The 15,552-nt window shown below is 37.2% G+C and overlaps 1 protein-coding gene and 1 non-coding gene across 2 annotated transcripts; both read right to left on the bottom strand.

Moving 5' to 3' along the window:
* Positions 1-6,544: 6,544 nt before the first annotated feature.
* On the bottom strand, positions 6,545-10,524 carry LOC131956871 (uncharacterized). Its single transcript, XM_059321486.1, has 4 exons — positions 10,207-10,524; positions 9,514-9,602; positions 8,039-8,344; positions 6,545-7,501 (listed from the first exon to the last, which is right to left on the bottom strand). Exons 2-4 carry the CDS (start codon positions 9,515-9,517, stop codon positions 7,095-7,097), a joined length of 717 nt encoding a protein of 238 aa, XP_059177469.1. The 5' UTR covers positions 9,518-9,602; positions 10,207-10,524; the 3' UTR covers positions 6,545-7,094.
* Positions 10,525-13,823: 3,299 nt separating this feature from the next.
* Positions 13,824-13,896, bottom strand: Trnae-cuc (transfer RNA glutamic acid (anticodon CUC)). The gene has a single exon. It is a non-coding gene; the product is annotated as a tRNA-Glu (tRNA).
* Positions 13,897-15,552: the final 1,656 nt, after the last annotated feature.

The raw sequence follows: 15,552 nt of genomic DNA, 5'->3' as shown, positions 1-15,552 counted from the left end.
AATTCAATCTAATCACTCTAAAGTACAAATCAATAATTTTTATTGATTAAGGGGCTGGGTGAGTTATTTTTATCACTATTCGCCCTTCCCCTTCCCTTTGTCCGCAACCCCTTTCCCCTTCGCCCATCCCTAACCTCAATACCAACCGTACCACTACCCATTCTATTCCATTTAAGAGACAAAGGATTTATGACAATCCTAAAGACAAATATTTATTCAACTAATATCACAACCCCCTAGAAACCACTCCAACAGACTGGGATACATAACTTGTAGACACCACTCCACGTTGAATATCTCTTGCACCCTACCTACATCGACAACTTTGTCCGCCGCCCTCGCCCCCGTCCCTAAACAACCGATAGATAAACACACCGTACCACTACCCACACTATTCCCTTGGACAGACAAAGGACAAAGTAACAGACAAACATTTATCCCCCTTCGTTTACTGTCACAAGTGACAACGTTCCCATCCAACTCCAAAACATCCATGGCCGAATTTCGAAACCTGTCTTGTTGAAAACAAAGACCGTCCCACTCTAGTGTAAACTCTACCCCGACCAACTCCGAAACAGGGATGGTCCACGTTTTAAATCTACCTTAGTGAAAACAAAAGCCTTCCCACTCTAGACTCGGCCCCTAACACTTCCAAAACATACCTGTACTAACTTTGAAACCACCCTCGGTGAAAACTTCACCGACACTAGTATGGACTCTACACCTACCGATTCCAAAACATGAATGTTCCGAGTTCAAAACCAACCTTCACCGACACTAGTATGAACTCGGCTACCAACAATTCCCAAACATACATGTACCAACTTTCCAACCTGCCTCAGTGCTAACAAAATTCCCCGACCCTAGTATGAACTCGACTGCCAACAATTCCTTAACATCCCTGTACCAACTTTGTAACCTGCCTCGGTGAAAACTTCACCGACCTTAGTTTAACTCTCCCTAACAATTCCAATGATGCATGTACGAACTTTGTAACTTGCCTCGGTGAAAACACCCCCGTCCCTAGTATGAACTCGGTTACCAACAATTTCAAAACATGCATGTTCCGAGTTCAAAACCAACCTTCACCGACACTAGTTTAAACTCTGCCCCATCAATTCCTAAACATGTATGTACCAACTTTGTAACCTACCTCGGTGAAAACTCCCCCGACCCTAGTATGGACTCTACACCTACCGATTTCAAAACATGTATGTTCCGAGTTCAAAACCAACCTTCACCGACACTAGTATGAACTCGGCTACCAACAATTCCTAAACATGCATGTACCAACTTTGTAACCTGCCTCGGTGAAATCTTCACCGACCCTAGTATGGACTCTAGACCTAACGATTCCAAAACATGCATGTTCCGAGTTCAAAACCAACCTTCACCGACACTAGTACGAACACTAGACCTACCGATTCCAAAACATACATGTTCCGAGTTCAAAACCAACCTTCACCGACACTAGTATGAACACGGCCCCTAACAATTCCAAGGATGCATGTACCAACATTACAACCTGCCTCAGTGTTAGCAAAACTCCCCGACCCTAGTATGAACTCGACTGCCAACAATTCCTAAAGATGCATGTCCCAACTTTGTAACCTGCCTCGGTGAAAACTTCACCGACCCTAGTATGGACTCTAGACCTAACGATTCCAAAACATGCATGTTCCGAGTTCAAAACCAACCTTCACCGACACTAGTACGAACTCTAGACCTACCGATTCCAAAACATACATGTTCCGAGTTCAAAACCAACCTTCACCGACACTAGTATGAACACGGCCCCTAACAATTCCAAGGATGCATGTACCAACATTACAACCTGCCTCAGTGTTAGCAAAACTCCCCGACCCTAGTATGAACTCGACTGCCAACAATTCCTAAAGATGCATGTCCCAACTTTGTAACCTGCCTCGGTGAAAACTTCACCGACCCTAGTATGAACTCTTTACCTGTCAATTCTAAAACATGGATGTACCAACTTCGAAACATCCGTCTATGTTAACAAAACTTCCCCGACCCTACTATAGACTCGACCCCTAACAATTCCAAAACATGCATGGTCTAGCTTCGAACCCTGCCTCGGTGAAAACATCACCGACTCGTGTATAAAATCTGTTCCAACCAACTCCAAACTTCCCTGGGCGCCCGAATAAAAATAACTCACCCAGCCCCTTAATCAATAAAAATTATTGATTTGTACTTTAGAGTGATTAGATTGAATTATATGTATGCTAACGTCATATCATATTTAGTTTATACATCATTATTTTGGTGAAATTTAAATGTAGACATTTTAAACGGTGTGTCATTTGACACGACGTACTATAACGTTGTTGTTTTTTAAAACTTGAAGTTTATAATCTTAAGCAAATTTTTACTAAGGTGATCAAAAATTAAGATGACAATGTAAGATATAGAAAAAGAAAATACATGAGTGGTAAAAATAAAAAAATTGTCATTAGACGTAATGTAATATGTATAAGTAAACTTTCTTAAAAAATTAAAGAAGTTCAAGTCAAAAAGAAGTTTGATGAAAACTGTAATACTAAAGCGAACATGGGCAGGTAATCTGCTGCAAGACTAAGATATATATTCGTCTTCCTTCTAGGTTCATTGCCTTTTTTGGTTGAGGTTAAACATCGCCATGTTTTCAAATATCGCGATGTACGTCACTTCTCTCCCCTCTTACTTAGTAATCGCTTCGTCTACCTATTGTTTACAACACGCTTACAAAGAAAAAAATATCCCACCCCTCTACTTGAGACATAAAATAAAAAAGTGTATTGTGCCTTGTCGTCGCAGGAAACAAAAAACGGTGGCGTCTAATGTTGTTAACCCTTGTCTTCCTAAATTATTTTTTAACTTGTTAAAGAAATTGAATGTTTAGTTAATGATTCTGACGCGAATTTTTTCACAAGGGACGATACTCGTGGCTGTAAACAAGGCTGTTCTAATTTTAGAACAGTTGTCTTTCCTCTCGTTTCTCTATTAGGGAAGCCGTAAGGGGAAGACACGCGACACGTCTTTTAAAATGTAAACAAGCGTGCACGGGGTGCACTTAAAATAAACCCCGCTGCGACTATTGTTAAATTTATCTGGCTCAGTGTGGTCAAATGGTGGTCAGATCAAAAGAAAATCGGAACGGTCATAAAAAAAAAAAAAAAAAAAACGTAATTACTTTTCCAGACTTGTAAAAAACATGTCTACCCCGCATACCTACGTACCAACGCACCAAGTCGCCCTGTCGCCCATTAAAAAACACGAACCTACCGAGACTTCGTTTCGTCTCAAAACCTGACTTAACGGTGGTTGAAAGAAAATTCCGACCCTTAAATATATTTTTGTTTTCGCTGACCCTCGCTATAAGCGAATAGTTACAACCATTAATCTTTCATACATAGCAAGGGACGGTTCGCATGACATGTGGAAACAAAATTTTTTAATTTGATCAAAGAATGACCGGGCGTATGATATGTGAACATAGTTCATGTACAGCTGTAGTCTAATGAAAAAAGCGGAGAGCCGTGACTAATTACAGCACCAGCTGTCGCCACACTTAACGCGGAGAGGGACTTAATGGCTTCGATTAATTACCTGTTGTGATCGCTTCAGTGAGCCCGCTATTAAGCAACCACGGGGAGCGCCGGGGAGGATCACGGGCAGATCGATAAGTACAAGCTGTCGCTAATAAGTAACAGCTTGGGGTTAAATGGATGTTATACACAATGACACTTTCTAGTACACGCTAGTGTTAGTCTTTTATTTCAAACGGCGTACAACAAAGAAATTAAAAGCAAACTAATTAAAATGAATTTCAAACAAATAAATTATACAAAGTAATTAAATTAAACAACAAAGAAAAGAAATATATTAAATAAACAAATAAACAAAGTAATTAAAATCAAATTACGTAACTAGTTAATAATAATTTAACTAATTATAAAATAAAATTAAAAATTTAAAAATTCAAAAAAAAAATTAAAATCAAATTACGTAACTCGTTAATAAAAATTACACATAGGTGGACCATCATACTGATGGTCAGTGGGTGCGATCAATATTAACTTGGCCCTTGTACGGTGGTTGACAAGAACAAAGGATCGCTGGTGGATCGATACGTGTCGGGTGCCATTAGCGAGTAACAGTTGTCTCTAATGGATGTTTGTAGTCGACATAAACCCACGATGCGTGACCAAACTTTAATTAGGTGGGCCATCATACTGATGGTCAGTGGGTGGAATCAATATTAACTTGGCCCTTGTACGGTGCTTGACAAGAACAAAGGATCGCGGATCGATATGTAACAGATGTGGTTAAATGGATGTTCTATTTTCGGTAACCGTTCGTTGTGTTGCTGAATGGTCCCTATACAAAGACTGTTCTAGTACATGCTAGTGTTAGTCTTTTATTTAAAACATACATACAACCAAATAAACAAACCAACAAATTAAACAACAAAGAAAAGAAATATATCAAATAAATAAATAAACAAAAGTAATTAAAATCAAATTACGTAACTAGTTAATAATAATTTAACTAATTATAAAATAAAATAAAATTAAAAATAAACAAAATAAAAAATAATTAAAAAGTAAACAAATAATCAAATTACGTAACTCGTTAATAAAAATTACACAATATAAACAAAGTAATTAAACAATTTAAATCAAACAAATTAAACAATTACGTAATAAAAACACATTAAAATTACGTAACTAGGTCAAAAATTAATTAAAATTTTAAAAACTCATTAAAACTCATTAAAAAACGCATTAAAGTTACGTAACTAGGTCAATGATTACGTCACAAGGTCACTAATTACGTCACAAGGTCAATGATTACGTCACAAGGTCACCAAAAGGTGACTCACCCTTCACTCCTCCGCCAACACCAGTTGGCGTAATATTTTACTATATGTCTTTGCGCCTTCACCCTTCGCTCCTCACCATCCCGATGCGCCAGGCTGGGAGTATTTTGCTATATGTCATTGTCCCAGGCTGCGGCAGGCTGCGCCTGCTCCTCCGAGTATTTTACTATATAACCTTTGCGCCTGCGCCTGCGCTCCTCCGCCAAAAATGCGGTCCAAAAGTGACCTAATATACTACTCCTATTACAGGCCGAAGCAGATATTGCATTGGTTAAAAAAGAAATACCTATTAATGTATATGGTCTACTGCAGCAGGTGTGTAATGACCTACTGGATTACCAACTGCAGGACCTACAGCCTGACTTAATGGATGAGCTACTAGATGACCTACAGGATGACCTGTTGGATGACTTTTTGCATGACCTGTTGGATGATCTTTGGAAGACCTGTTGGATGACCTGTTCGATGACTTTCCGCATGACCTGTTGGATGATTTTCTGCATGACTTGTTGGATGACTTGTTCGATGACTTTCTACATGACTTGTTGGATGACTTGTTGGATGACTTTCTGCATGACATGTTGGATGATTTTCTGCATGACCTGTTGCATGACCTGTTGGATGACTTTCTGCATGACCTGTTGGATGACTTTCTGCATGACCTGTTGGATGACCTACTAGATGACTTTTCGGATGACTTTCGGCAGATCTGGTGCTGATCGACTGTTACCTAATGCCTGTGTTTTACTTCACCTGCACTCCATATTTACATCCTTTTGTAGACCACTATTACGTGTATCGTTTGAATGGTTTCAGTTTTCCTAATAAAATCTTAAATTAAACCAAATTACTATAACTATGTATTAACTAACGGTATTAGGTAGATTAAGAAAAAAAAACTGTTTAAATATGTGACTTAATAAAAGTAAGAATTGTGATAGCAACTATATCTTCATCAAAACACATCATTTACTTTATATAGAAATGTCTTCTGTCCAAAGTGCGATCTTTAGAGGGGTTATCCAAAAATGACGTCACGCTTGTTTTTTACGATTTTTACCACCCCCCTTTCCTCCGTCACACATCGTCAAAAAAAGCCACCCCCCCCCCCTAAAATTATGTCACACCTCAGCCTACAACCTCCTTCAAAGTTGCTGTTGAATTTTTCTTAAAACATCGACATTTTTCCAAAATCTTGTTTGAACTCTGTCAACATAGATTATTTTAATCAATTCCTTTATACTTTATACCATATATTAAAAACGTTATCTAAAACGTAAAATAACATCTAAAAATTCGTTTTTTAAAATAGCTTTTTTATAATGCAAAAGTGTGACGTCACACCATCTGAGCCCCCCACCCTCATCACACACTGTCACCCTACGAGTGTGACGTCATTTATGGACGACCCAATCCAAAAAACCTTGACCTTCAATTGTAGTTTTAAATGTTGACTAGGGAAAATTCAATTAGCTCTATGTATTTGGTTACCGATAAAAGCACTATTAAGAATTGTAGCACCATAGATTTGTAGTGAAATTTTTAAAATCAAAAGAGTTATATTTTATAATTCATCTTTATTTATGTAGACAGTTGTAATATATCTAACTGTAGTAAATAGTTTAATAACAAAATTACTTACAATTTATTTACAAAATATGAAGTTGTTGGGTTTTTTATTTTAAAAATTAGTTTGAAATGTTTACAAGGAAAATATTTAAATACAATCAGGTACATAATGGGGCATTGTAGATTAGGCTCTTTCATAAGGAAATATAAAAACCCAAAGCTATTTCCAGATTGACATATATATTAAAGTTATAAAACAAAACAAAAAGAGCATTAACATTGATTACTTTTGTTTTTCGCTTTCGCGTATTGTGTATACAAATATTGCTATATTTTGGAAATATTGAGTATGATCCTGCTTTGTGCAGTGTTTCTTCCAGATTTTTTTCTCCGGGGGAGGGGGGGCACTTGATATTTTCCGGAGTTGGTGAGGGCGGACAACATTTTCGCGGTGGGGGCGGACACTGGTAGAAGTAGAAGTATGTTTTCTATTAAAATTCCATTTCGTTCGAGGAAGCGGTGGACTTTCTTCGAAGATGCCTGGAAGAAACTCTGACTTTGGGTATATGGTATATAAGTTCAACATGGATAAAATAATAATTTTTTGTACAACCAAGGTTTACAAACATTGATTTTGTGTTGCCTAGCGGGGAGTGTACGGGGGAGGTAATGAATGAAAATTTTGTTGTGCCGGATGGTTTGGCTGCTCCGGCCCCGAGCCGGGATTCTGAGGTTTAGGGAGCGAGTCGTACGCCGGAGGATTAGAGTTATCGTCCCTCTCGGTGCTGTAGGGTGGGGCCACCACGCCCAGCTCGCTGACGTCACAGTGCGAGAGGTGGGTGCGCGCGCAGCTCAGGTCGTAGATGACGTCAGTTCCGATCAGGTCCCTTCTCGCGCAGGTGCTGGCCCGGCGGTTGCCATGGTTACGGCTCTTGTACCGGATGTAGGACATGAGGCTGAGTGCCAGACACAGGAGAAGGACGGCGACCGATGCCACGATCCAGAGAGTGATGATGTTGAAGTCGTCCAAGTCGTCTGCTTCATCTGCTGCTACAAGATGGAACAGAATTGGATTAGTGACGTGGTTTTTTTTTTTTTAATTCTGTTGTTGATGTTGTTGTTTTTTTCTGTTTCTTCTTTCCTCTTTTTTTTTTCAATTAAAGAATAAAACACATTTTTATATTTTAGTTTTAAATAAGTTATTTTCGAATTTAAAGGAGGGGGTTGCTAAACCGAAGTCACGAGTTCGAACCCTCGGGCAGATGAGGCTCGATAGCTGGGGACAGCCACTCTTCTATGAGAGACAACTCCAAAATTAAACAACTCCTCCCTTGCAGTTTGATCTTGGTTGAACAAAGGCTATGGAAGCAAATCCAAAAAGAAAAGCGGTCTGAAATCGAATTGTGTTGGAAGGGGATGCCTCCTAACACTAATATTAATATTGTTTGGCAAAAATGAGTTTTACCGATTCGACCACGCCGACCCCTCTTTGACATTTGAATAACTGGATTCGAGGGGTTAGCCTCATCGCATACACTATCTAGGTATTAAAGATAATATATGAATTAATTAATTAATTAATCTTACCTGGAGTGGTGCAGTGATTAACGCGAAGTTCTATAAACTTGTCCCTGCTGGGGTGTTCCCCGTGAGCATACCCCATGCCACACCCGTACCTGCCTGTATCAGACGGCTGGACGTTGTGTATCGTGTAGGTGAGCAGTCTGTCGGAGTAATCTTTAGCTAGCACGTGAGTCCTGCTGGCTCTGTAGAGAAGCAGGCGTGGGGCTGGGTGGACGTTTGCCTGACATTCAAACGTGACGTTAGACTTGCAGGACACGTAGAGGTGGTCTTGTTTGGAATTGGCTGTTAATATTACCCCACATGGCATACCTAAGAAAATTATAATAAAACTTTATTTTTTTTTCTGGAGACAGTTTCAATGTGAACATTATTTTAGTATTTAAATTCTTTATATTGTTTGGTTAGCAATATTCTCGATGATTTCAATGTATTTTTATTTCACTAAGTCAAATGAAGACACGTATTAAAAAGCATAGTAGACTAATAATTGAAAATTAATTTTAGCTGGTAGTATTACCAGCATAAAGCAAAAAAAAAAAAGTGGTGACGAACCAGGGATATCTACAACAGTGTTTCTTCCAGACTTTTCTCACCGTGGGGGGGGGGGGGGGCACTTGATATTTTCGGGTGGGCGGATAACATTTTCCTGGGGGGGGGGGCGGACACTAGTAAAAGTATATGTTTTCTATATAAATTTCATTTCATTCGGGGGGTGTGGTTGCAGTAGACTTTCTACGGGAGGTGGGGGGGGGGGGGCTCGAAAAGATGCCTGGAAGAAACTCTAATCTACAGACACTGATGAAAGTTAAACAGAAGATTTAATTATCTGGCTTTATCCAAAATAATGGAACCATAATATAACAATTTTAAAAATGTGATTGGATATCTATGAAAGGTTTCGAAAATTTAAGTTTCAAAATTGGCAAAATTGGAGCACACATGTGTAAAGGGAAGTCACTGAATTATTATAGACTCTATTGATTTATTTAACAAATAAATTAGTAGGCTCATTTTACTGGTCTTATTAAGACTGAGCTAGCTGATATATTTATGAAGGTATGTAGTTCAATAGTGTTGAATTATTCCTTGTTCAAAAGTCAATTACCAAATGAGTATCGCAGAGGCAGAAACTTTAAAGTAAGGAACAATTCACATTCATTCACATTCATACACATTCATTCACATTCAATCGCATTTATTCGCATTCATTCACATTTAGTCACATTCATTCCCATTCATTCCCATTCATTCACATTCATTCACATTCATTCACATTCATTCACATTCATTCACATTCATTCACATTCATTCTCATTCATTCCCATTCATTCCCATTCATTCCCATTCATTCACATTAATTCACATTCATTCACATTCATTCACATTCATTCACATTCATTCACATTCATTCACATTCATTCACATTCATTCACATTCATTCACAATCATTCACATTCATTCACAGACAATATAGTTACCCATGTTAAAATTGATTTTTTTTCTGTTTGTAGTCTAGTCAGTTCCGCTACTTCCGAGAACCTCTATGTTACTCTAGCAAATTTTGCACCTATGTTCAGGAATTAAAACAAAAACTTTATCGTCAAAAAATGTAACTAAAACGGGATGGTCAATAGCCTTCTGATGTAAAGTAATGTAAAGTAAATACCCTTTTTGAACCTGAAGGTCCATGGGGTAGTGAAGTAGAGTTCACCTGTTTCTTTGACCTTGGCAAATGAATGGATAATTAGTCAGCAGTATGCCCAGCCGCCTTTACTTTCACTAACTAGAGTTAGATCTATGTAGCTATCAGCTCCAGGGAAGGATTACAGGTTAAAACTCTGATTCTAACTCGAGACTTACGGGTTAGCAGCCTAGCGATCTACCGATAGGCCTAACCCTCCAATAAGCTATTTAAAAAAATAATATAGTTGGCTTGACGGCATGAGTGTGTAAAGAATGTCAAGTAATTGGGTGTGGGCGTTAACTGTAACACATAACAAACAGTAAGATATAAAGTGACAGAGTAAACATACAGTTACTTTATTAATTTTTTTTTTCTAAAAAAAAAAGAAGAAAAAAGAAAATAAAGACAATTCAATTTTGGAAATAATTCAATATCGGTTATTTTTTAATTTGAAATTTATAAAATAATTTACATTATGAAAACTAACCTTTTTTTAAAAAAAGGCAATGGTTTCTTGTGTTTGAAAAAACTCACAAAATAAATTCACTGTTATCTATTCTTGCGATCTTGCTCATGTCAAACTCATATCCCGTGTTAATTTGTATTGAAATTTCTAAAACAGAAAGCTTATTTTTTTCGATTGTTTTGATATGCCACCTATCTTATGGTGAATTATTAAATAAGATGATTCACATTATTTGCGTGTATCTAAAACGACACAAAACATTTGATGTAATTATGTGCTGTGTTATCTGAACATCGAGGCCATTTAACAGCTTATCACACTGTTTCAGTGTCACGTACATACTGACACCAAAACACACGTGTCCCGAGTAGCCCTAGTGTGTTGACTCCAACACAGTATATACTGGCTGTGTTGTGTAGTAGATACCGTTTGAAGTTATCTGATTATTTTATAAGGGAGATAACGTTTTATGTTTTTTATCTAGCTTTGGTTGCCTTCTGGGTTTTAAAAATGTACGGATTGTGTTACGATTTTTTTATTGTAAAAGCTTAACAGTATATATTGCCTAATCTATTAAAAGTGAAAGCTTGTATTAACGTGTATTCATGTAATGTTTGGGGAGATTACTTTTTGTATGGGTCGTCTACACCGACGTCACACTTCGGGGGGGGGGGGGGGGGGGGGGGGAGCGGCGGGTATTATCAAGTGTGGTTATTGCACAAATATTAGAAAAAAATAATAGAAATACAATTTTAGCTGTTAGTTCATTGTTAAAAGACTGTTTACAAAGGAAATGACTTTCAAAAAACACTATTATCAAATTTTAAGTGGGTGTTAGATTTAGGTGTGACGTCATTTTCTGTGAGAGGGGGGGGGGGTGACGATATGGGGACGATGGGGAGGAGGAGGGAGGGAGAGATAAAAAAAATTTAAGACAATCAAGACGTTGTTTACAAATGACCTCATAATTCACTTTAAATAAATTACTTTCTATCCCTATCTTAGTCTGAGTGCTGTTGAGTTAGATCCAAGCACTGAGTATAAAGGCCTTGCAGGTATTTTACACCACTAGTGACTGCCATGAGTTACCTACGTTACCTGTGCATATAATCTGAATAGCGTTGTAAAACAACGGTTTCTATTTGTGTCAAGCAATCCTTGTAATACTCCTTTTTTTTTTACAAAAATAAATGAGGATAAGGGAAGAAAGTGGTGGTTTTCTTGTATTTTTATATTAACATTGGTTATCTCCCTTCAAAGCTGACCTAGTTTTATTTTAAGACATTTTCCTCGTCTCACCCACTTCCCATAGAGAGGTTGCCGGTGACGTCACGGTTAACTACCACACGTGGTGGGGTATTTACATTTTTATATGCGATAATCTTCGCTTGGCCAATCACATTTTATAGCTTTTATAATTGCTATGATCTTATTAAACTACACACAACGTGCGATATCGCCTGTTGATGTAGAGACAAAGGTGTAGCCCCCCCCCCCCCCCCCCTATAGAATACAATAAAAATACAACACAGAGTTCTAGAATGCCTTGTTTCTTTTGATATTTGTATTAAGGGGCAGGGTGGGGGGGGGATTAATACTTTCGGGGGGGGGGGGGGGGGGGAGAGGCGGAGTGGACTAAATTTTCCGAGGGTGATAAAAGTATATATTTTCGATTAACTTTTTGTTTCGGTAGACGATCTCTCCATCCCACCATCCCCCCCCCCCCCCCCCCCCCCCCGCCCCGCCCCTCTCGAAGTGAATTCAAGGAAATAAAATACTTAAAAAAAACTTTTTAAAAAACCACGTTTTTCTTGTGGACTAAAAAGTAGAAAATAAATTTTCATACATTTGATGACAAAAAACGTGGGTACGTTCACCATCAAATTTCCCGACCCATCTGCCCGACCCACGTTTTTTGTCATCAAATGTATGAAATTTATTTTCTACTTTTTAGTCCACAAGAAAACGTGGTTTTTTAAAAAGTTTTTTTTTAAGTATTTTATTTTCTCCTTTTTAGTCCGTTGCTACACATGAAAAACGTGGTTTTTTAAAAAGTTTTTTTTAAGTATTTTATTTTCTCCTTTTTAGGTCCGTTGCTACACATGAAAAACGTGGTTTTTAAAAAAGTTTTTTATATAGTTTCTTTTCTACTTTATCTAATGACTTGATTAAGTATGACTTGACTAAGTGTTTATAAATACACGGACTAAAAATCTTGAGCGACCAGGATTCGAACCTGGGTTGTCGCGGCCACAACGCTAAGTACTAACCACTATACGATCACGGCCAGCGCGCTCACATCGATTGGGGCCGAAGTAACTGTGGCAATAGGCCTCCAGTCTTGTCGGTATCTTTAGAATCATGTCCTCAATTTTATGGTCCTTGGGGCGTAATTAAATTAAGCTAATTACGGTCACTAATTGCTAGTTTTTATGATTGCATCTGAAATTGTTAGGCGAAAGTAGCATGCATGCCAAATTTCAGGTCCTCTAGAGCAATCAGAAGTGGGCTAATTTTCGATGTCAATTTTAACAACAAACATCCAAACAACCAAACAAACAAACAAACGCGAAGCTGAGTTAAGAATAAAATACTTAAAAAAAACTTTTTAAAAAACCACGTTTTTCTTGTGGACTAAAAAGAGTAGGAAAATAACTATTTACATACATTTGATGACAAAAAACCGTGGGTACGTTCACCATCAAATTTCCCGACCCATCTGCCCGACCCACGTTTTTTGTCATCAAATGTATGTAAATAGTTATTTTCTACTTTTTAGTCCACAAGAAAAAACGTGGTTTTTTAAAAAGTTTTTTTTTAAGTATTTTATTTTCTCCTTTTAGTCCGTTGCTACACATGAAAAACGTGGTTTTTAAAAAGTGTTTATAAATACACGGACTAAAAATCTTGAGCGACCAGGATTCGAACCTGGGTTGTCGCGGCCCACAACGCGAAGTACTAACCACTATACGATCACGGCCAGCGCGCTCACATCGATTGGGGCCGAGTAACTGTGTCAATAGGACTGCAGTCTTGTCGGTATCTTTAGAAATCATGTCCTCAATTTTATGGTCCCTTGGGCGTAATTAAATTAAGCTAATTACGGTCACTATTTGCTAGTTTTTATGATTGCATCTGAAATTGTTAGGCGAAAGTAGCTGCATGCCAAATTTCAGGTCTCTAGAGCAATCAGAAGTGGGCTAATTTTCGATGTCAATTTTAACAACAAACATCCAAACAAACAAACAAACGCGAAGCTGAGTTAAGAAAAACGTTTTAAAAACGTGTTAAAAAAGGGGCTAAAGTGGGGCTAAAATGGGTTTATTTAAACTTGTTGGTTAAGAATCTATATATATCCACAGCAGGATACATATGTTTTTATCAATACGCCCCTTTACAAACTAGCGGCGTCTTATCCACACCCTCCATACACGCAAAGGGCATATGACTCTTTGCATTTTATAAAACAGATTTTTTTTTACTAAACTACGTGAGTAAACTATTGATGTATATAGGAGATTTTTAAGAAAATAATTTATCTGAATGTACATGATTAACGTTGTGATATTAACACAGCTAATCGTACACATATTTCACAAATTAAATCAAAACAAATAAATATGATTATACAAAAAATCTTCCCAAGCGGGGAATCGAACCCGGGCCGCCCGCGGTGAGAGCGCGGAATCCTAACCACTAGACCACTTGGGAGATACTTAAGAAATCGCATACAACCTAACTTAGATAATGAGAGTACTAAAAAAGTCGTGACCTTGTTTCTAAACAAAGACTCACCCTTCTCATTTATCAATAACTCACTGACTGTGTTCACTCCCCAGGTAAACCCGCCACATACGTCACCACACAGAGGCGTATCCAGGTTTTCGTTGTAGGGGGAGCGAAAAGAGCCAAAAAAGGCGCCGAATTTTTAACAAGTTCTATATACGTGTAATATAATATAATATATATATATATATATATATATATATATATATATATATATATATATATATATATATAAATATATATATGTATATATATATATATATATATAATTACCAGCTGTATGTCATTACTTCGCTATGATGTAAAATAAATTGAAAGTAGCACTCTGAAGAAATAAGAAAAAACACACAATGTAGGCCGACAAAACAAAAATTGTATCAATCTAAAAAAAATATATATTTATACACACACTACAACCAAAACCAATGAACGTAACACAATCTGTTTTGTAATTCTTGTAAAAAAAATTTCTTACATAATAATTCCTGGGAAATTATTTAAGACAAGTGAAATAAGGGAAATAATCACTCTCTTAATATAAATATGTATATATCTACACATTTAATTATAAATGTGAAAAACAAATAAATAACTACTTTAGAATATAATGAAATTATTTAACACTATTCGTGTTCACAAAATGTTTAGGTGAATTTAATATATCGTCATCATAAATGCTAAAGTATCACAGCATAATGAAAGTTTTTAAAATCAGAGTTGGTATAAAACCACGCTTTTTTATATAATAGAGAACATTGGGAATAACAGTCTACATTTAACTAAATATCAGTCTTTAAGTTCAGATCCTACATTTTGATTAACTACTGCTTCATAGTGTTCTTTAAAGATCATTTTTAACATAGTGATAGGAATGGGTTAGATCACTGTATTGATCACACACCTTTTTACTGGTAATTGCAAAAACAATATTCACAGAGTTGTACGTTTAAAAAGCTAAATTTCTGGCGGCATGGTAGTTTAGTACATCATTCTGCGTTTTTCTACGTGTACTTAACAGATCAATTCGGGGTGGGTTGGGGGGGGGTGGGTTCAACTTCATTCACCACTGTCCGTTCACTTTAGGTCAATTATCCAACCCAGTGTATACCTAGGTGTGACATTACGTCGCTCTACACAATTGTCGTGGTGAGGTGTGTGGGGGGGGGGGGGGGAGGGGGAGGGGGGAGATAGCCAACTCAGAGTGAACATAGCGTCAGTTTTTAGACGACTGTTCTTAACATACATATATATTACACAAATATATATTACACAAATATATATCACAGAAATAGATTTAAATAAGTAGCAGTGGTATTATGACAATATTTTTTTTACAGGAAGGTCCATGGGGGAGGGGGGTTGTAACTGTTTCATATAATTTGTAATCGTAACCACTATCGCCCGAAATGTAAGAATACTATTAAGTCATCGTTATGACGTTGTTAACCTTGTCAAAATTTCCCTACCACTACGCAGTTTGCTCATAAGTAAATTTAAATAGAGGTGCCACATCAGTTGTATTTGTTTCTGTATTGTAATTTTTTTTTAAAATTAATCACACGATTCAAACTGTATATATAA

The sequence above is a fragment of the Physella acuta genome, unplaced genomic scaffold (genome assembly GCF_028476545.2).
Source record: "Physella acuta isolate Inbredline_101_S28 unplaced genomic scaffold, ASM2847654v3 ptg001181l, whole genome shotgun sequence".
Classification (NCBI taxonomy): Eukaryota; Metazoa; Mollusca; class Gastropoda; family Physidae; genus Physella; species Physella acuta.
The sequence above is the reverse complement of the archived record's forward strand: the minus strand, read 5'-3'. Positions and strand labels throughout refer to the sequence as shown.